Source organism: Lycium barbarum, chromosome 1, assembly GCF_019175385.1.
Source record: "Lycium barbarum isolate Lr01 chromosome 1, ASM1917538v2, whole genome shotgun sequence".
In the NCBI taxonomy this organism is placed as follows: domain Eukaryota; kingdom Viridiplantae; phylum Streptophyta; class Magnoliopsida; order Solanales; family Solanaceae; genus Lycium; species Lycium barbarum.
Window position 1 is genome coordinate 155176701 of NC_083337.1, and position 22999 is coordinate 155199699.

A 22999-nucleotide genomic window follows, 5' to 3' on the forward strand; every position below is an offset into this window, starting at 1 on the left:
ATATAACGTGAATGCATCATGAGCCTTTATAAAACGTAGTAAGTCATAATACTTAATAAAAATACTTGTTTAAACATGAGTGCGGAAATAACATGAATGAGCCAAAATGGCTATACGACTCCGAATGTCTGACATAACATAACTGACTTGTCTAGTCTATGAAACCTCTAACATAAGTCTGAACATGGAAAACATACTCGCTGGAACAAGGCCCCCAGCATACCTTAGATGCATAACTAATCATAAAACAAAAGTTGACTAAACCCCGAATGAGATAAGGCTCACCAATAAGCTAATACGAATGTTGTCCTACTGAGCAGATGTGTCGTCCTGTATATCAGTACCTGCATCGTGAAATGCAGGACCCCTGGCAATAGAAAAGGGACGTCAGCACTTTGAATGTACTGGTAGTCTGGTATGTAAAGCAACTGAATGCAATAACATGGGACATGAAATAATAATGATAGGAACTGAAACCTGGTCATGAACATGAATATATATATTTATATATAACATGGTAAAAATATCATAAGTAGGGAAAGCAATAACTTATAACCGATCCATGGTCTGGTGCTTGCGCCCGCCAGCAGAACACTCAGTCCTTGCCAGGGAACATGAGATTTAATAAAATATGAAAGGATCCAGTCATTATGAGAGATCGTCCGGGACATGGGTGGAGCGATCCTCATCCTACGGTGGCTACGTAGTTTCAGGCTATCTGAAGCCTTCCTCGGTAATTAAAGCAACTCTCAAAAACTTGAACATGTAAAATAAGTGGCACTTGCTGCCCATGGTTTTCATGAATATAACTTGCTTGTACATGGATATCATGAATTATAGCTTGCTTGCATGAACTTGTAAAACATGTATAGTATTTTCTTGAAAATAGCATAATATATCATAAACTAACATGTATGAACCCATGGAATGAAATATATGGATTTTTCATAGATTACGGACAGATTCTTAATAATCATAAAGAAATATTAAGAACTCAATGATGGAATTACAACAATTCATACATAATATAATCATGGACATGGACCTAGGGTCAAAGAATCATAATTTATGGATTATGAGGCGTGGGGAAGAACAATGATGTTCCCACACGTAGATAGTAACTCTACATACCTTAGTCGCTCCAAAACTTGAATTAAAGACTTGAGCTTTAAAGAAGATTTCCAAAATCTTGAATTCTTGAACCTTGAGATAAGTTTTCTTGAAAACCCTAGTTTAGGAATGATGATTTCTTGATTAGATTACTAGAGTATATGTTAGACTTGAGTTGGAATAATTAGAGTAGGCTTACCTTGGTGTTCTTGATGATGGAGGAGGGTAGGAGGTCGTTCTAGGGCTTAAAGGAATGAAAAATAATGATTTGAACTGATATGGACGAATATATACTGTTCTGGAAAATTGAATTTTACGTCCAGCAAAATACTAACCGTATTTTGAAATACGGTCCGTATTCCGTATGGACTGCACTGCGTCTTTTCAGTAAAATGGCCATAACTTTTTGCACAGATGTCCGTTTGAACCTCATAATATACCGTTGGAAAGGTATTTCAAAGATCTACAACTTTCATGAAGTAAGTTTTCCCAAATTCCAAATACGTTTTGAAATACGGGCCGTATTTTGAAATACGACCCGTATTTAACAATGTAGCCTCCAAATGTCAATTTCCAGGATGCTCAGAAATCTTTGGTACCAGTTTACGACTTGAAATACGGTCACTGTTCATGGGCGTAAACCCCCATCTTACAACTGAACAGGGAAATTCCAAATTCCCATATTCTTTATCTGGTTTTCTAAGTTTAGGATCATGGTCAAAGCTTAGGTTAAAGGTACGGAGTGTTACAATCAATAACCACCACCGCCATGGCTCAGCCGCCACCACTACCACCATTACAAACCAGTCCTTATTACTAACCACCTCTACCATCATAACTGGCACCGCCACCAACTACTACCAACAACAGTGTCAGTCACCACACATTCTTCAGACGCCACCACCAACACTGCCAATTACTAACATCAACAACTCCACCATCACAACCAACTACCACCATAGCGCTAGTCACTACAACAGTAATCACCTCCATTGTCACAACTATAACCACCACCTTTACTAGCCGCTAGCACCAACCATCACCAAAACCTAGTGAACATAAGTGTTTTATTTTCTTATCAAATAATATTTTTATTTTATTAAGTTTATATTTATTTTCTAATATTTATTTTTTTTATTTAAATTGTATATTTATTATGTATAATAAATATATTATGCACCTTCATATATTTAAAAAATAAATAGTCAATCAGTTAGTATCCATCTAGAAACAACTTATGTATTCAGACTTCTTAATCTTAATAAAAACAAGCGAGACTCAGTAACTAAATAAACTAATTTAATTGCAAATTTCCCCAAGAATGTAAGCAAATTACTCAATTACCGAAATACCCCCTGGGGACTTCAAGCTTCAATTTGACTAATATCTCAGTAGGGTTGCAGCAGATAAACGCCACCATCTCCGCTCTCTATCTTCCTTCCTTAACACTCTCACTATCTTTCTAGAACCTTCGCTATTCAAAAATGGGGGCTTCGCTTCCTCCTAAAGAAGCCAACCTCTTTAAAATCATCGTTGTAAGTTGTTCCTTTCTCTCCACCAAAAAAAAAAAAAAAAAAAATTGTTTTTCAATGGATGTTTCTTGGCCGTATTTTTTGTCTACCTGCCAGTTAATAACCTAGATTTCATGCTAATTTACTTAACTGACTCTTGTACTATGTCCGTTGCATGAATTGTAGTATCTATTTATGTTGTCCATTAAATTATGATTGCAATGCTGATTGTAGGAATTGTACGTTTTTCGATCCTCTCTCAACAAAAAAAAAACAAAAAACTATTTTTTCAATGGATATTTATTGGTCGTATTCACTTTATTCAATTCCATTGTCTTCCTTCTAGTTAATAGCCTAGATTTTATGCTAATTTACTTAACTGACTGTTGTATATGCCGGTTGCATGAATTGTATCTATTGTTCATTTAATTACGATTGCAATGTGAATTTAGGAATTGTAGTGTAATTGTGAATTTGAACTAGCGCCAGCTACTTTTGGAGATGGTTTTGTTCTGGACAAATACTTGTGGCTGGAATATCTGCTGTTGCTGGCTAGTCATGTCATCACTACGAGGATTCACGATAAATTGACTATTTCATGACTTTTAACCTATCGAAATCATGCTCCTTTATCTCTCTGAGAAATGATAATTTGCATTAAGAAGTACTCTCTCTGATTCAAAATAAGTGTCCATTTAGCCTTTTATACTCGCTTTAAGAAAATACTAAATCTTAGAAAAAAATAGGTATTTTGACTAGCTACCCTTATTTAATAAGACTCTTGATTATTTATTGCCTTGAGTAAATAAGGGCAAATTTGAAAAAAAGAAAGTTTATTCCTTCTTGATTATGTAAGTGAACACTTATTTTGAACCAGAAAAAAAAGGCTAAGTGGACACACTTATTTTGAATGGAGGGAGTAATAAATGAAGTTTTAGGTGTGTCTAAAGGCCGAGAACCACAGGGATAATGGTGGAATGAGGAGTTTTACAGAGATTGTGGAAGCAGAGCAAGCATTGTAGGAAAGCTCTTGCTTTGCAGTTGGCGCTTTGGAAACAAAAGAGCCAAAGAGTATTTGGCTACTCAGAAACAAACGACAAAGAGAAAGGATAATGAAATCAGGCTAACAATCAGAAAATGCCTTGACATTTTAGTTCTTTTATTTTGAGAATCTACGACGAGTTAACTTTTAAGAATTTAAGAAAAAGACTTATTCAGCAAATTTGATTCCAATTTGGGGAAGTGCTCTGGGCTTACACCCCAAATGAACGCCAAAAGGCGAGCCTACGTAAGCGAATATCTGAAAGGTTGAGACTTACGCCCATGATGCCTGTGCCCGCTAGTCCTTCTCACTGTGTTTTTATTTCACCTCAACCCGGACGCCCAAAAAAATGCCTTTGAAAACACTAAGCTCAGATTAAAGTCTTAGACAACTTGTAAGAAAAGTTAGGGATGCGAGGGAAGAAGGGAAATGTATTAGCTAGCACTACTGAGTAGAAGGAGGACTACTTGGCTAAATTATAAATATATTAAAGTATATTCTTAATAAGTCTTTGAATTTTTGAGAAGCCAAGTATACTAAGGGATATTCTTAATAAGTTCTGATAGGAGATAGTGAGATCAACCTTATCCCCCTCCTTCCCCCACCCAAAAAAAAAAAAAGGAAGATAACAAAAGTAGAGATCAAAGAGAGAACGATAGACTATTTTGATCAATTCACGATATAAGTGATGAAGATAAAATTTTACAGACTCTAATGCATTGGGGACATAGAAAACCTTAGCTATATTCATAGAATTAGATGCATGGAAAAGAAGATGTTCCAATGGAAAAGCACTGCACCTCCAACACGAGATGACACATAATCAAGGGAGAAAATTGGGAAGCAACCATTTTGATGTCTGGATAGGGGTGTTGGGTTATTGTTTCCGTATTACTCCCTTAGTTTCAGTTTTTGTGGATATAGTTTGACTAGGCACAAAGTTTAAGAAATGAAGGAAGACTTTTAATTGATATTTTTTAGACTTACATTAGGTGCGGGCAGTTATAAGTTTGATATTTTAGAGAAACTACTTGTTTTGGAGAACCCCTGTAAACACACTAATTACCAGTACTGGAATGAATTGAGTTAGAATATAGCTTAATATAAAAAGCATTTCTACCTTATCAAAAACATATCGAGGATTTATATTGATGAGATTATCTTTTTCAAACAACTACACCACCAACTATTTCAATCATTTCCAAATATTTAGTATAAAAATGTGAATTGGGTTAGAAATTTTCATTGGAATGAATTGGGTTAGAATATAGCGGAATCTTAGAGCATTTATACCTTTCAAAAACATATAGAAAATTTATATTGACAACTCCAACGTTTTCGAACAACTAACAATAAAAATGATGACACCAACTTTTTCAATAATTTCTAAATATATCTACTATAAAAATGTGACTGATAGCAGTTTTGCATGTAGTTTTCAACTATGTAATTTTTTTTTGCAAAAAGTTACTATCAATTATTTCTTAAATTATTTATCCTTATAAAAAATAACTTAATTTTCAAATTGAGGAACCTTGTCCAAATTCACCCCGAAAATCTGATAAAGGAGAAATTATCTGCTTGTATTTGGTGAGTTATTTTGGAAGGGAAAGAATCACTAATGTTTCAAGAGCAAAAAGGAGAACATACACAAGCTAAAATCTACTAGTTTTCTCTTTTGACATTTTGGTGTAAAATGCAAATTGTATATGATACAAAATAGGACCAAAGTTATTCTAAGCGTCACATGTTAATCTAGATAGGGACAGATTTTTTGCAAGGGTTTCTGTTGTTATTTCATAGCACAAGCCTAGCGCTACTTTTGATCAATAGAACTTTTTATTTTACCTATCAAAAGAAAAAAAAAATTCATGCCAATATCTGGATTCTTTATCTCATACTTTCTTTTTGTGATGGAAGGAGTACTTGCTTCATATAGTAAGTTGACAAAGAATCTTTTTTGTACTATTAGGTTTTCTCTAGGTATTTTGGGGTGAAATGCAAAATGTGTATGATGTAGGTAGCCTATTTTATCAGTTTCCTCCCAAAGTCTAGACAGGAACTGATTTTTTGCAAGGTTCCTGTGTAATTTCATTGCACAAGCTTAGTGGTACTATTGATAAAAACGTCATATTTACCTATCAAAAAGAATTCACACCGAGAGGTAGCTGCTTTTCCTCATGCCCTGAATCCAGTTATTTCTTTAGTAAGATTTGACAGATAATCCTTTTTGTACTAGATTAAATGACTAATTAACATGAGATTACATATGACATTGTCCAACCCCCCTCCCCCTTCTTTTTTTTCCTTTCTAATTTCGTGATTACTGATTGGCCAAAGTATGTCTAATATGGAGCCGAATTTCTCAATTGTGGCAGAAATCGTATGAGACAAAGCAGTATAAGAAAGGTCTGAAAGCTGCTGACACTATTCTCAAGAAATTTCCTGACCATGGAGGTAAATGCAATTCTACGAGGTGCACAATAACAACATACCCAGTGCACATTTGATTAAAAGTCATAAATTTTGAGCTCCGTATTCATGATTATTAGACAGAAATAATCACTTTGGTTGCTTTTTATATTTTTTATATGTATACATCATGCACTTCAACTATACAACCAATGATATCTTGTTAGGGTTGTTAGATTAAGTTACTTGCTTCAAGAAGTATTACATTCTTCTTGTGGTGGAAGTGCCCGAAAGCAGTGATATATGAATCACTATCTGGGAAAGCAACAAGTTTCTTTCATTGACAAATATAGAACACCTATCAGGAGAATATATTTCATTGTTGTTGCAGTTTCCTCTTATTCTGCTTGCCTCTATGATATCAAGGTGATGAAGGGACACAGGCAATAACCTCCACTTCCTTGTCTCTTTTTCCCCTGATAAGGAGCCTCCTCGTCATTGTCTAGTTGAAGCCAATAATTGCATAATTAGCTGTAGTAAAATCTTCATTCCGTACTGCTGGGACTATGTCAAGGTTTGCTCGAGATTGCATGGCTAGTATGTTACTCACTGAAGTTTTGGTTATTGCTGCTTATAGTGGGACAGAGCACCCCGTGTGAACTTAGTTTTCTTAGTCAAGAGGAGTTATAGAGTAAAACAAAAGGCTGAGTGTGTGAGATGAAGCCGCTCTCTGGATCTCTTTTTTTGCATTAAGATATGACCAACTCTTCTATTTCTTCATTCAAACAGATGTTCTTTGCATTTTTACTATTTATTTTTATTGAAAATGAAGCAACAACATCTTTTAAATGCTTGTGCATTTTTAATCATTTTGATTGATACAACAACAACAACATACCCAGTGCAATCTCACAAGTGGGGTTTGGGGAGGGTGGTATGTACGCAGGCCTTACCCCTACCTTGTGAAGGTAGAGAGGCTGTTTCCGGAAGACCCTCGGCTCAAGTAAAGCATATCAAAGCAGGTTTGGAAAGAAAATACAGTATTGAAGAAGCCATTTTAAAAATAATGAGAAATGAAACAACAAATAATATGATAACTGAAGCAAAGGAAACAACAGGTAATAATAAAATCAAAGAATAAGATAGTAGGTAAGTAATAACAATAATACTGGTAAGGAAGCTAGACAACGCTCAAGTACCTACTAACCTTCTATCCTAATACTCAACCTCCGAATCCTCCTATCTAGGGTCATGTCCTCGGTACGCAGAAGGTGCGCCATGTCCGTTCTAATCACCTCTCCTTAATACTTCTTCGGCCTACCTCTGCTTGTCCTGTTTAATCATTTTGCCTGATAATGAAACAGATTATTGTGATAAAAGCTTTCAGCTGCGTTTAGAACCCAATTGGCAAGGCTGTGCGCCTGTACCGGAATAACAAGCCTTTCCATTCTTGATTGGTCCGTGAGAAGTTAGTTTGTAATCTGTAAATTGATGAAGGATGGCTACCTTACTTTTCCATGATAAGTATGATGGATGACAAAATTTAAATGAACAGTAGACGATATACATGCCAACGAAACTTTCTTTGAATCTTATAATCAGTAGTTCAAGCTCACTTCCAGATCATGTTTTCTGCTGGATGTGAAATAATCGAGATTGAGCTCGAGTAAAGTAGCACTAGTTCTTGTATTTTTGAATCTTAGTGACTGTTCTCTCTTTCTGAAGCCTTCTTAGTTATTATGCTGTCATTTTACTTAATGATCTGATTACAGAAACACTAGCAATGAAAGGATTAACACTGAATTGTGTGGACCGCAAATCAGAAGCTTATGACCTTGTCCGGCTTGGATTGAAGGTGCAGTTCATTTATTTTCCTCTTTTCCTATCTCTTAGGAATGAAAAGGTCCAAGTGTTTTAACTTCTATTGTCCTTTTGTTTATGTATATCAGGGTTAACTGCGCTTCTCTCTTTGCAGAATGACCTTAAGAGTCATGTTTGTTGGCATGTTTATGGTCTCCTATACCGGTCAGATAGAGAGTACCGAGAAGCAATTAAGTGCTATCGCAATGCCCTTAGAATTGATCCTGACAACATTGAGATATTACGTGACCTATCCCTTTTACAGGTGGGACTCTTTTAACAACATTCTTCTTTTTCTGAGTGTTTGCCTTGCACTTAAAATGTTTTTCATTTAGGCTCATCAGTCAGCATCATCTGATGGGTTGCTAAAGATTAGAGTTGGGCTGCGTCTCAATCATGTCTCTTTAACTGTTGTTAGATAGCTGCTCCGTAATGAGTAAGTCATCAGATTACTTAAGTAGTTTTCATGTAAAAAGAGGTGTAAAAAGAGTTGGTCATGGTTTCTGCTGAAACTTTATCTCTTGATTGTTTTTTGAGCTACACGTACAACTGAAGCACATTCATCGTTATTGCCTCGTTGCTGATGTGTATCTGGAGTATTGGATGACACTGTCACTGTACACCCTTTACTGATGGATGGGGTTGCTTATGCTTGTAAAATCATCATGTTTGTAGCAATCCTGCAACTCCTTTTTCTTGTTTCTGTGCTTAAAGTTGTACTGTATTTCACATGACATTCCTGTGGTTTATTATTTTCGATTGCTTGCTTAAGGCTTCTTTTTTATGTTCTGAATTCTGATGATCCCAGTAATTTATGACATTCTATATTAAGGTGCAACCCCGCGTTAAAGGTTCCTCCTAAGTTATGTAATGACTCCTTTAATTACTCCAGGTGCTTGGTATCATCATTCATTATTTTCTATGTCAAATCGCTTCTTGCATGATTATCATCTACAAATTTCGGTAGAGTGGTCACCAAAAGCTAATCTTCTAAAATGTAGCAGCTCATTTATTTTACCTTTGTCATGTTCATTGTGTTTCCTTTTCATTTTCTTAGCGTGCTTTTCTTCTTTGTCCAAACTTATGGGTTGGTAAATATTCTCTACAGGCACAAATGCGTGACTTGTCAGGTTTTGTTGAAACGAGACAGCAATTGCTCACTCTGAAGCCAAATCATCGCATGAATTGGATTGGCTTTGCTGTGTCTCATCATTTGAACTCCAAGTAACTTACTCTACTATTGTAGAAATAGTAGTACAATTGGTAGATGTGTGTTTATCTCCTGGTGTTTCTCTATTTTTGATGCCTGATACAAATCTAGTTGAGGAGTTGCAGAGCTGCTGCATTACGTGGTGGTTCTATGTATAGGACGTTGGATATCCATATTGGGGAATTTGGTTTAGTTTGTATGCGAATAGAGTATGACTGGTCTGGCAGTTGATCTGATTCCTTAGTTTTTGTCTTTCTTTTTATTACAATGGTTGTGGGCCATAGTAAAAATTGCGAATGTTTAATTAGATTGCCAGCTTTTAGAATGTAAATGAAGAGAAGAGGGGGGCTCTTGTGTTGGTTGTGCGTACAGGATCAAAGGCTGTAATATCTGCTTACTTCAGTAGAACAAAAGTGTCAGCTCTTAGGTCTTGCGAAATTTGAAGATGCCTGTCTTTTGTCCTTGTTATGCTGTCAGTGTTTGGAGTTTCTAAACACGAATGGCATAATTTTCTAGTAATAACGAGCCTCTTACAACTGTTACCTTTCTCAAAAAAATAACGAGCCTCTTGTAAAAGAAACTATTAAAAAATGCTGGGTGGCATCGCAAGAGTCGAAGTTAGGCTCTTCTTTCATGTAATCTCCAGTTGTTCATTTGCCCGTATATGCTTAGTTACATAAAATTGTCACATGCTGGTGATAATGGTACTTTCTCTTTTTGTTTCTGATAGACTGTTGAATGACAATTTTTTGCTTTTTATGACTTCAAACATCAATCTTCATTTCACTTTGTTGTATGTTAGTGGGTCAAAAGCTGTTGATATCCTTGAGGCATATGAAGGGACTCTTGAAGATGATTATCCTCCAGAAAATGAACGTTGTGAACATGGGGAGATGCTTCTGTATAAGGTAACACTCGCTGCTGGGAATATTTATTGCATGCTTCGGAGTATTTTGTTTTCTGTTTTCCATTTTTCATTTATTTGGGAACTGTGTTTGATGAGTGCAGTGACAGTTGCGTGATACCCACTTAGGTTTTGTACTTGAGGGTTGAAATTTCCAGTAATACTCATTTATTTTAATTTTATTATTGCCCAAAATGAACTGGAATCGCATGAGAGTAGTTTTTGGAAATGCTGCTTTCCAGCGCCATACTGTCAGCATGCTGAAAGTTTTCTTGCAACAAACCCATCTGATTCTTTTTAGTTTGGCACGTTGTGCTAGTTTAGCAATGCATTCAGAAAGCATGACTCTGAGATACATAATTGATAATTATAAACTGACTCCGGAAAATGGTTGTTTCCTTGCCTCTAATGTAGTTCTGTTCAGAGAAACCTGAAAAACGCTTGGATCCTGGAAAGTGTTTTTGGATAAAAGCTGTGTACCTATGAATTTAAACTTGCAAATTGATTCAGTTGCTTAACTGCCCACACAGACCTAAATTTCTAAGATCTTTCTGATTGGAAGCGTCCTGCTTGAGTATATAAGTGGTTAGAATTTGTGTTTGAGCTAGTTGCCATCAGGTTATGCTTATTTGTATGAGACTTCAGTGGTCTTGTCTCAATTAAAATTTAATTGCTTTTCAACTCTTCAGTATGTGAAACAAATTGCTTCTTTATGTGGTGATTTATGCAATTAGCAAGTTAGCCTGATGAATAATTTTGTTTTTGGAGCATTTTGTTACCAATGCCTTAATGATTATATTCTTTTTATTCTGAAAACTTCAATTTGTCCTGGTTATCAACTGTTTCAGGTCTCTCTGCTAGAGGAATGTGGTTTTCTTGAGAGGGCCCTTGAAGAGTTGCACAAGAAAGAGTCTAAGATTGTAAGTTCATATCCCCTATCAACTTTCGAAGATTGTAAGTTCATATTATGCTGTTCTCCAGAAATTTGTTTGAATTTACTCCTGAATATTGATTTTATTATGCCACTACAGTTTGACAAATTGGGCTACAAGGAGCAAGAGGTTTCACTTCTTTTGAAGCTTCGCCGCTTTGAAGAAGGTGAAAGATTGTTCAGAGTGCTGCTCTCAATGAATCCTGACAATTACAGGTGCACTATTATCTCAGTTAATTTGTCAAAAAATACTGTGACGTACTATAATCCTTTATATATTACTCCCTCCGTTTCATAATAAGCGGTGTTTTTACTTTTTCCTTTTGTTTCAAAATAAGTGGTGTTTCACAAAATCAAGAAGGCATTAATTGATTTCTTCCAATTTAGCCTTATTGAAACAAGTGGAGTTTTACATAACCAAGAAACCTTTTAAGAGTTACTTCTTTTTCAAGGCATCTGATTAAGGGTAAGTAAAAACACTTCTTCCTTTCTAGGAGTGAGTAGTTTTCTTAAGGGGTGTGCCCAAGCTAAAATCACCACTTATTATGAAACAGAGGGAGTATATAATAGAGATCATTTGCAGTTAAACTATATTTTTCTATATGTGCATATCTTATCTCTTATATTATACTAGGAATAGATCGTTGCTTGGTGATACATCAGTATTCAGTGTGGTTCTCTTTCCTGTAAGTTCTGATGAGTAGAAGATGCGAATTTTCAGAAATTAATTTTCTGCTGTTTAATGCACAACGATAAAAAGAAACGAGTTTTCATGTTTTGTATATGTCATGTCATCTTTGCTTACTTCCTTTCAAAGGGTTTGGTTTGTCTTGTTTCTTTTTGTCCCTTTTAAGTGGAGATCAACAGTAACCAAGATAATTCGGAAGGGTTGTACCACATAATGATAGAAGGTTCAGTTTCCAAAGAATGTGTTAATGACACCTCACACCTGTTATATGGCTATTTTCTCTTTTTCATTTCAAGTTGCCTTGGAGTTATACACGTATGCTGGTTCAATTAATGAGCTGTTAGGAGTGTGAGAGCTATTTATATTTTGGAATTTATTTATATTAAAAAAATTAAGGGCAGGAGTGCTCTTTTCCTGGTACCTCAGGTTTGTTTGAAACTTTATGCCTTACATTGTTGTTGTAACAAGGTAAAAGAAGCTATGTTACTTGGATTTGCTCAAAAAATGCTGTCGTATCCGTGTTGGGGCCTCTTATGATGCAAGTGCATCTTAGCGCCTCGTCAATGAAGTTTAGTGACTTGTAAACCATGACTTTTCCATTAATTAGGAATAAAAATCAAGTCTTAATTACACGATAATCATTGGTCATTCAACTTAATTAAATAGAGTAGAGTTAAATTACATTGTTGACTAAAGGGATATATATGAATACCCCTCTTAACTTTTCTCGTTTTCCAACTTACACACCTCAACTTTGCGAGGCTTCTGTTACCCCTCTTAAACTAGTTAGAAGTGGTACTAATACCACCTTTTTTCGCATGCTCCAGTGTTTGCACTGTGTAGAAAGGTGTAAGATGAAAGGAAAAGTTGAAAATTTATTTTTTGCAGCATTTTTTTTCAAAAAGTATATCTTATTTACTTTAGTTTTTTTATTTTTATTTTTAAAACTTTTTCTCTTCATTTCTTTAAATTTTTTCCTTTCTTCTCCAACCCGTTAATTTTCACCAGAAATATATCATTCTAAAATTGCAAATCGTCCTTGACTTAGAATACCCACCATCCCTCCCCTTTCACGCCTAAGAACCATGTAAACTCTCCGCCTTTTCACCCAAAAAAAAAAAGAGTACCACCACCGGACCACATTCCTCAAGCCATTCGCAATCTTCTTCAACAAATACATAATACAAGACCCATTGCGCCATTCATCACTCAATAAGCAACACCGCTGTCCAATCTTCACAGCTCTTTACAACCGAGCCACCACACTCTTATATCTTTCACCATATTCGTCCCATTCAACCTCTTCGCTAGCATAGACCATTTTGACAGATCTAGCCTTTAAATTTTTAATTCATACACCAACTCCTCTCCCTCATATCTCCACTAGCCTTTCGCCATTGAAGACCACCTAACCAGCTTAAAAGCAACACCGACCTCTCTGGCGAACCCATATGAATTGACTGATTTAATCCTCTCTTTTTTTATCTACCAGTAGAATTATAATCAGATATTTGTTAAAAGCCAAATATGTGTCGGATATTTATGCATTGTACACGAGGAAAAGGGTGGGATGCTGGACGCGTACAAGGTGTGTGAAGGGAGAAGTGGAGATGAAGAAAGGTTCTCAAATGCCATTTTAAGAAAGAGGAGGGGGTGGGGTTGGGAGTGTGGGTTCGGTTAATTTAGAAAAATTGCCTTTTTTTCTTTTTTGGAATTTGGCACGTGGCAGCACATGTCTACCACCTACCAAGCATATAATGATGTTTGTTGTGTAAGTAGGTCAAGGATGCATTTCAAACAAAAGACAAGGGGATAATAGAACCCCCACAGAATTTAGGTGTGTAGTCGGACTAAAATTTGTGTTCTTCCCTTGACTTCTAATTGTCAAATATATTTTTCTTATGTATTATTTGCCATATCCCAGATTCTAGATATATGTGATGATGAATCCACCTTCTAGATCTGCGCCGTTAGAAACCGAGTGACGTAAAACAGAAGGAAAAGTAGCTAATTTTGCATTCCTTTCTCTTCCTTTCTTCCTTCCTAAACCCTTAGAATCCGGAGTAATGCTTCATGTAATTAGTTCTACTTTCTAATGCCCTTGCCGCTGCCCTTACTTTGTCTGTTTTGCTTAATCTCATGCATGTGCCTTTCTTGTTGTTGTGACCTTTCCCTCAACTATGAATGGACGTAGATGTTAGCTAGTCTCGGTTCAAAGCTGATGTACAAACTATACATGTAATATATACTTTCTCTAACTTTCAGATACTACGAGGGGCTACAAAGATGTCTGGGACTATATTCTGAAAACGGACAGTATAGTTCTGATGAAATTGATAGGCTCGAAGCTTTGTACAAGTCACTTGCCCAGCAATATAGTAGATCATCTGCTGTAAAGGTAATGCATGCCTTATCCTTCCTACTGTCAGGATAATAGCTGTCTCGTTGTCCAATAATGTTTGAATTGATCGCATTGCCTATGATTGTTGGGCAGTGGCTATCTTTCTTACCCGTATCCTGTCGATTTGTTTTCAGAAAATTCCATAATTATCTGCCTTCAGCAAAGTACTGTAATTTTAGATGGCTGATTTAGTTACCTTGCGTTGTTGACTTTCTGGACCTTATAAGCTATAATCTCTCTTGATAGAGTTGACTTTTAATTCTTTTTGTTGGTATTTAAAAAGAAAGGTCAGGGGCCAACTCTTTGGACCAACCACAGCCTTCGGAACTCCGGGATAACGGGCACGTCCCTCTATCCTTCTCCACTTAAATATCAAGCTTAGTTCGCATGGTGGAGGGCTCGAGCTTGTGACCTAAGTCACAAGTCCCTCATCCTTTGCCACTTGAACTAAGCCCGAATTGACTTTTCATTCTTTTTAGGGAAAAGGGTATTTCCCCTCTACTTTGGAAAAAGGGTTAAAAATATCCTCCGTTATAAATTTGGGTCAAAAATACCCCTCCCGTCATTAAAGTTTTCAAATACCCCTCCCCCAAATCCCCCAAAATAACCCGATTTCATTTTTAGACCCGCTCCATTTAATCCCGACCCAACTACATAAAAAACCCATATGCGGCCAATTTGTTCCGGAGTCCTAAATTTGGAGCCAGTAGGCACAGGAGCGGGTAACCCATATGGGTTTTTATTTAGTTGGGTCGGGTTTAAATGGAGCGATTTAAAAATGAAATTGGGTTATCTTGAGGATTTCCGCTAAGACACGGGTATATTTGAAAACTTTAATGACGGGAGGGGTATTTTTGACCCTTTTCCCTTCTTTTTAATTGCTAAAAGTACAAGCTGCCATCAATCTTGAAATGTAAACATTTTATTACTATTCTATCACCATTCTTACCTTTTGCTATCTTGCGGAAATATGATATGTATCCACAGTGAACTTTCTTTTCTTGTCTCTTTCAGAGAATTCCACTTGATTTTCTTAGAGATGGCAAGTTTCGGGAAGCAGCTGAAAATTATGTTCGACCTCTTTTGGCAAAAGTACTTATATACTAACACCCTTTCTGGTTTCCTTGGTCTTTTGATCTAAGCTGACTTGTTTCATGGTGATGAAATCTAGGGTGTTCCTTCCTTGTTCTCTGATCTTTATCCACTGTACAATCACCCTGGCAAGGTTAGCTCAAATGTTCGTTCATGTATCGTATCAGATTGCATGGGTATATTATGTCCTGCATATTTTTGGTGTTTGTAATTATTTGCATATGTGTTACAGGCCAATATTCTAGGGGAATTGGTTCTGAGGTTGGAGCAGTCAATTAAGACTACTGGTGGATATCCCGAGAGGTTAGTGGAGTCATGCTGCTGGCCAAACTTTAACAAACCTTTGTCATGAGCTGATTTATTATTTATTTTGCCTCCTTTACCATGTTAGATCAGTAAGAAGATCTCATTTTCTTTTCTTCTTGCACTACCTTGACCTTCTTGAGACCACTTTAGATTTTGACAGTTACTAGTTATATACGTTACCAGGTACATTCAGGTTACTTTCTTATTTTACCAAATAAATTTGTATTTTGCTAGTTTGAGGTTGAGAGATTATATTTATGCTTCCGTATATATGGTTATATGTTTATTATTTTGTTTGTTTTAAACTTCAATCACCATACTCAAGGTGATTCTCATGATAAAGATACCTGTTTCATTATAGAGTTTCCACATCAGAACAACGTAATTCACATAGTCAAAGATTATCTACATATTTCATTCTCAAAAAAATAATATAGAAGTTCCACACGAAAGCTGATCTCGCACGTCTGTTTGTTTATACAACTTCAAGAAGGGAACTTTAAGGAGCTACTATTTGCCCTTTTCCCGCCTGATTATTTTGATTTTTAATCCCATATCATACTCTCAGTCGCTATTAGCAATCAACCTAGATGCTCTTGGATTCCATTAATATATAAGCTTAAGGGGATTGATGTCTTATAATTTGTATGAGGTGTAATCAGTGCCTACCTTGATGCTATGATTTCTGTAGACTTTGGTTCAGCTTTTTTATTTTTCTTATTTTAAATTTTGATGTTCTATTTTACACTTCTGCATGTAACATTATGGTCCATGCTGCAGTGAGGGAAAAGAGCCCCCTTCAACACTTATGTGGATTTTGTTCTATTTGGCTCAGGTTTGCTCACAGTCTTCAATAAATATTCAGGGTTTCATGTCCTTTTCTTTGTTTCCTTTCACCTTCCTAATTGATAAAAAACATTCTTGCTGCAGCATTATGACAAATGTGGACAGTATGACATTGCTCTTGTAAAAATTGATGAGGCAATAGAACATACTCCTACAGTCATAGATTTATACTGTGTCAAGGTAGATTTGCTCATCTATCCATATCAAAATACTTGTGAATCTTTCATTATTTGTTTCTTTTGCCTTTACCATTTGTTTGTTGACTTTAATATTTGGCGATATCCCTGCTTGGTTCACCTTGCTGGAAATTGTTTCTTGTGGTACTGCACTTCCAATTTTCAAAATGTAGTGAAAAGTAAAGTCTGCTATTAGAGTTTTTTTTTTTTTTTTTTGAAATGGTAACTAAGAGCTTTTCAAAAATTAATTATCTGTATTTGCATCTTAAATTGTGTGTTTTTGTTTGATGGGTCCGGGCAGAGAATGGATATAGAGGATTCATCACCACGGCCCTACTAGTTGGGGATTGAGGTGTAGTTGGTGGATTGATTTTTATTTTAACCAAAAAATCTCTCTTCTCTGGTTGTCAAACTTGAGCAGCATAAGTATTACATTGATCAAAAAACCGTTCAAATCCACACTATCTATTGCTAGTTTATCAAGGGATCTTCTACTGTTTTCAGGCCTCTCAAATTGTATGCACATATTTCTAGAGACATGAATCTTGGTTCCTGAATGAACTTGGCATATGTTGGTCTAATCTTTTACTTTTGTAATGTATGTAACTTTTCTTTGGTTCTCTCCAACTCAGAGCCGCATATTAAAGCATAGTGGTGACTTCACAGCTGCTGCTGCATTGGCCGATGAAGCCAGGTGTATGGATCTTGCAGATCGCTATGTTAACAGTGAATGTGTTAAGCGTATGCTTCAGGCCGATCAGGTACAAAGATTTGTTCGTTTTCTTTGATCTTTAATAAAATATCTTAACTTTTGCTGGTAACTTTCAATGCCTATGAATTGTCTTTTGATTTTTTTATGGCTTACACTGGACATATTTGAAGATGGCGTTAGCTGAAAAGACTGCTTTATTATTCACAAAAGAAGGGGATCAACAGAACAACCTTTACGATATGCAGTGCATGTGGTAAGTCTCTTCGCTGAGCTTGATCATGATCTGCTTGGTTTTGGGATCCTTTTAGCAGCTATTGTTTTAAAAATTTGAAAAGGTATGAACTGGCATCTGGGGAAAGTTATCTGCGCCAAGGCGAGCTTGGACGGGCCTTAAAGAAATTTCTGGCTGTGGAAAAACATTATGCAGATATCATGGAGGACCAATTTGATTTTCACTCTTATTGCTTAAGGAAAATGACACTACGCATGTATGTTGAAATGCTGAAATTTCAAGATCGGTTACATTCACATGCTTATTTTCGCAAAGCAGCAAGTGGTGCTATCAGGTATTTATTTTGACTTGCTAAAATTGTTAAAATGTTTGGGATCTTCAGGAACCTTGGATTCTATTTATTTTTCTGCTGTTATTAACCTTTACTGATTTGTTTTTTTTTATTTTCTGTTGAAACTAGTTAAGTATTACTGTATCTAGAAAAGACATTTGTGAACAATTCTGCTTAATATCTATGTTTGTCCTAGATTGTCGGCTATCTTACCAAACGTTTTTGTGACTGAAGATTTTTATGTTTCCTTGGGCATCCTTTTGCTTATAAATCAGATGCTACCTGAGGCTGTATGATTGTCCTCCAAAGTCAGCCGCTGAAGAAAATGACGAGATGTCTAAGTTGCCTCCCTCACAGAAAAAGAAATTAAGGCAAAAATTGAGGAAAGCAGAGGCCCGAGCTAAGAAAGTACTTAAAGTTGCTTCTGTATTGCTTTTGAAAAATTAACTTAGCATGAAGTGACTTAGTCTATTGCATGGTTTTAGGATGCAGAAGTTAAAAATGAGGAATCAAGTTCCACTAGTGTTGCGAAATCAGGGAAGCGCCAGGTGAAGCCTGTGGATCCTGATCCATATGGTGAAAAATTGGTTCAGGTATTATTTTGTTTCTGTCTTGCTGTCACATCTTGGTAAGTATGGTGAATTTGGGCTTCATAACCTCTTGTATGATATATGCACATTTGGCTAGTAGTACTGTATGACCCTAGTGATGCTAGAAGACACTAGAATTGATTTTATATCGAGTCTAGTGTGCTGAGGGATATCTCTATCACCAGTTGAATTTGTACTTCTGATGGAAATTTAGTTCATGAAACTTTGAGTGGTCACCATCTTAAATCTATGAGGTCGTGTCAGACATTTGGAGTCTATTCCAGAAAACAAGTGTGTCCAATAAAATGGGGGAAAAGGAACTTTATTAATTTGAGGCTATTCCAAATTTTTCATATTTTGATTGAATAAAATCTTCTCAATGGAGAAAACATCAGATTGAAGATCCTCTAGCCGAGGCTACAAAGTACCTGAAGCTGCTACTTAAGCACTCGTCTGATTGCTTGGAGACGCATTTACTGTCCTTTGAAGTAAACATGAGGAAACAGAAAATCTTGCTTGCCTTGCAGGTTAGTTCCTTCATAATTCAACAGTTTTAGAAAAATTCCTCTTTCCTTTTGCTCAAATTTTTATCCATTCATATATCATTTTTGTATCATTGTATGGTGTATCTATGTTGGCTCTTGGGCATTTTAAGCAACTGCTTGAATTGCCATCCTTTTCTTTCTCCTTATAAAAAGAGAGTTATCCTTTTCCTTCTGTATGACCATTGATAAACATTACTCTTTGATCTCCAGGCTGTAAAGCATCTACTGAGGTTGGATGCAGAAAATCCAAAATCTCATCTCTGCTTGGTATATTTATCTTGTTTCAAGACTTTTGAATAATTTTTTTCTGCAGTAGTGTAGATTATGTTTGTTTGCCTCTTCAACTGTTTCTTTGCACTGGGTTCAAATTGTTGCTGAACTCTTTGCAACTCTGAGGACTATATACCCCTTTCTTGATATAGAATGTGATTTGTTGCAGATAAAATTCTTCCATAAAGTAGGAGGGTTGCCTTCGCCAGTAACCGAGACCGAAAAACTTGTGTGGCGTGTCTTAGAAGTCGAGCGACCTACCTTTAGGTTCCTTTGAATCATCCACTTTCCATCTATCTTTAACGTTTTAGATATTGATATATCACACAATGATTTATCCTTGATATTAGACTGAGGTACCTATTTGTGTCTGTTGTTTTCAGTCAGTTGCACGAGAAATCTCTAATTGAGGCAAACACCGTTTTCCTTGAAAAGCATAAAGGTCCATTTTCAACTGCCATTTTAATGGATTTCACATATTTTGTCCAGTTTCTTGTTCCTAAGTATGATTTTCTTTGTTGTTATACGTGTGCAGAATCATTGATGCACAGGGCAGCAGTGGCTGAGTTGATGTATGTCTTGGAACCAACCAGGAAGGCTGCGGCTGTCAAGTTAATTGAAGACTGGGTGAATGATCTTGTTTCTATGTAAGGATTTGTAGTAATGAACCTAGATTAGCAGTCTATCAGATTGCTAATAATGTCTCACTATATATGTTAAAAAACTTTTAAGGGTTCTGTTTTAACTTTTCTCCCAATTAGTGGAGGAGTACAAGGAGCTGTTAGGACATGGACACTGAAAGACTGCATTTCACTTCACAAACTCCTGGAGAAAACCTTGAATGACCATGATGCCGCATTGAGTAAGTGCTCTGTTCTGTTCTTTGCCATCTCATGCTGTTTTGATTCTTGCACCCAAGGGTGTGGCCCAGTGGTCAATGAAGTGGGTTGAGCACCATGAGGTCTCAGGTTCAAATCCCAGCAGAGGCAAACCACTAGGTGATTTCTTCCCACCTGTTCGAGCCTTGGTGGACAGAGTTACTTGGTACCTGTTGCTGGTGGGAGGTGACAGGTATCCCGTGGAAAGTCGAGGTGCTCAAGCTGGCCTGGACACCATAGTTGTTCAAAACTAAAAAATCATGCGTGCTGTTAGAAGATAAGAAATGTGTACATATCATTTTGTTTCAGTTTCTGACCAATACACCTTTGTGGCTTAAAAAGCCATACACTCCATGTCAAACTGCTTAATTTTAGAAATGGAGTGTTTCCTTTTTTTGCTCAGTTCCGATTCATCTATTTTTTTAATAACAAGATTTTCTTTATGGTTCTTTAATAAAGGTAGAGTAGAGTTCAAATTAGTCCTTCCTCTGTCAGATGGGACATGCACCGTTGACGATAGACATTTAGCACTTAACTGCTCATATTCTTATTTCTCCTAATGTTCGCAGCATGAGTTAATGCAAGGCACTAATTTGAACCATGGTTTTCATGACTTTTATATTAGGGTGTATGGGTCCTGATGTGATAGTTCAGCTATGTTACTTACCTATGTGCTGACAATTTTTAGCAAAATGGAGACCCAAAATCCTTATACGTCTTTGACAAACAATTGTACTTGATAATTGAGAATTTTCTTGAGAGTGATGTGTTTGGTGCGCTCGTGCAGGATGGAAAGCGCGCTGTGCCGAATACTTCCCGTTCTCAACTTATTTTGAAGGCATTCGTAGCTCAGTTGCTACAAGTTCAGCTTACCATCAGACACAGAAAACCCCTGAAAATGGAGTCGTCAACTTGAACAACTTGAATACTGTTGAAAATTCTGCTTTGCCTTCATCAAATGGGAAAGTAGATAAGCTGGATGCACTGAAGGATCTACACATCTAATTGTATATTTCATGCTGAAGTAAGTTGTCCACAAGAGTACTGGAGAAGCTAATTTAAGCCACACGTCTAACCTCCGAGCGTACTCGTACAACAATGGGAAGGTTGAAGTGGAATATATAAGGCCGCACAGGACTGTGAGATGCGATGATTTCTTGCTTTCAGATTGACTTCCTTTTGCAGCACTTCTCCTCCCCTGGATTCAATTTTCTTGGATTCTGTGTATATTTGATCTGATTTGTTATGATGGTATAGCATTCTCTGGTTGCTCAGGGTATGGTCAGGTACCAGAAAGAGAGTTTCTTGGCATAGTGCAACTCGATTTCAACAACTTAGAGATCGAAGTGAGCTCTCTGGAATCTGTTCAAGAGTGGATCTTGTATACCACTAGCATAGAACAATACGCCAAGCTAGACGACGGCAAAGGCGTGTGTATTTCAGTTTTGTCAAAGCATTATTTTATGTACAAACGCAGTAATGATGTTCCATGATTTATTGAACCAGTCGATGTCTACCTATTGAAGCTTTAACTAGACCGAGGTTTCCTTTATTTTTTGTTTTCAAGTTTTTTCCAATTGATTTTTCCGTTTGATATTTTCTTTCCTAAAGCTAAAGTAATGTGCTTACTTCCGGATTTGTTGTTTTGAGATGTGTCAAATTTATCTTCTGTAAGCCTTATAAATATATACTTTCTGTAGTATAAAGGAAATAAGTATTTCTGTACTCTAGTCTCATAAACGCTTTACTCTAAAATCGTAGTTCAATTTAGCAGCCGAACTGAGCTTTGATGAAGTTTAGCTTGAAGGGAATACAATGAGAGCAGTATATGACTATAAGTTAAAAAGGTGGACATAATTCTTGTTTTCTTAGTACCAAGGACCCCACGGGGATGCCTTACCTTTCTTTTTCGATGTAAAGCGGTGCCAAAGTGAAGTAACTTTTAGCTGCTTCATTTGACAAGTCGATTAACTGACTTTGAACTTGCTCTTGCTAAAGCCATTTCAAGTGTTCATGCTGGCACAAAGCTAGCATAATATGAAATGTTACGACTAGCTCGATTATTATTTTGTAATCTTCCAAACACTTCTTAGAAAGTATTAACTAGTATCTCTATGTATATTTCTTGTATATTAATGAGGAAAGATGAACACGACCACCTGAGGCAGGAATACCCTTATTTTAGGGTGGTCTTTAATTTTTGTCCCTCAAATGAGTGGTTTTTAATTTTTATCCTTCGCCTAATATCACGAGGCTTGGAGTTCGAGTTCAGTTCAGTTATAAAATAAAATCATAAGGCAGAGTTTTATAACAAACTTAGAAACTTAGGCCTATTAGGGCCCAAGTTAGGCTTGCAGGCAGAATTTTGCCTGCTTCAGGCAGAGTTTCAAACTCTACCTTAAGGTAGAGTTTTGAGCAAAACTCTGTCTTGCGAATTCAAGTTCTACCTGATGAATTTCTTTAAATTTTTGACTGAGCGGGGGTACGAACCCGGAACCTAAGAGTTTTTGGCGAAGGACAAAAATTAAAAACCAATAATTGGAGGGGCAAAAATTAAAGACCAGTGCATTGAAGGGCACTCCGCACAAAAAAGTGCCTGAGTGACAATGGTCAGTGCAAGAAGGGTCCTGGGCCATAGCCCTCTGTTTTTTCTGCATGGGTTGGTGTTGCTAGCATATTCCTAAAGTAGAAAAACAAAACCCGGAAAAGGTGAAAACTGATCATGACAAGCGAAATGTGATGTCATATCTTGTAAACCAAAAAAACTTACCTGACATGTATAAAATAAAGAAGGATTAAACGCTATTGTCTATGATACTAATCTGCCTTAATATAGATAAATACTTCTTAATTATTTCTAAAGCACTACAAGAAAGTACAGAAATAACAACAATAAATTTAATATTTGGCAACAACTTAGTTTTAGTGTTGGTAAATGAACTTTTTTGTTGT

General features: G+C 36.4%; 1 protein-coding gene across 1 annotated transcript; it reads left to right on the forward strand.

Annotated features, from left to right (window-relative positions):
• Positions 1-2487: 2487 nt before the first annotated feature.
• Positions 2488-21685, forward strand: LOC132598490 (N-terminal acetyltransferase A complex auxiliary subunit NAA15-like). The gene is made up of 26 exons (XM_060311405.1): positions 2488-2645; positions 6042-6120; positions 7848-7930; positions 8051-8200; positions 9044-9159; positions 9948-10053; positions 10898-10969; positions 11081-11196; positions 13934-14066; positions 15084-15161; positions 15241-15294; positions 15394-15464; positions 16248-16302; positions 16398-16493; positions 17122-17250; positions 17372-17454; positions 17537-17767; positions 18040-18172; positions 18250-18357; positions 18750-18881; positions 19110-19166; positions 19339-19436; positions 19553-19611; positions 19705-19816; positions 19931-20031; positions 20835-21685. The coding sequence occupies exons 1-26, from the start codon at positions 2595-2597 to the stop codon at positions 21050-21052; spliced, it is 2721 nt and encodes a 906-aa protein (XP_060167388.1). The 5' UTR covers positions 2488-2594; the 3' UTR covers positions 21053-21685.
• The last annotated feature ends 1314 nt before the right edge of the window (positions 21686-22999 follow it).

Excerpts from the sequence above, each read along its gene's own strand:
- LOC132598490 (XM_060311405.1), top strand. The coding sequence starts at position 2,595 with ATGGGGGCTTCGCTTCCTCCTAAAGAAGCCAACCTCTTTAAAATCATC. Across the intron at positions 18,173-18,249 it reads CAGAGGCCCGAGCTAAGAAA|GATGCAGAAGTTAAAAATGA; the intron begins GTACTTAAAGTT and ends GCATGGTTTTAG. Across the intron at positions 19,817-19,930 it reads GTGAATGATCTTGTTTCTAT|TGGAGGAGTACAAGGAGCTG; the intron begins GTAAGGATTTGT and ends TCTCCCAATTAG.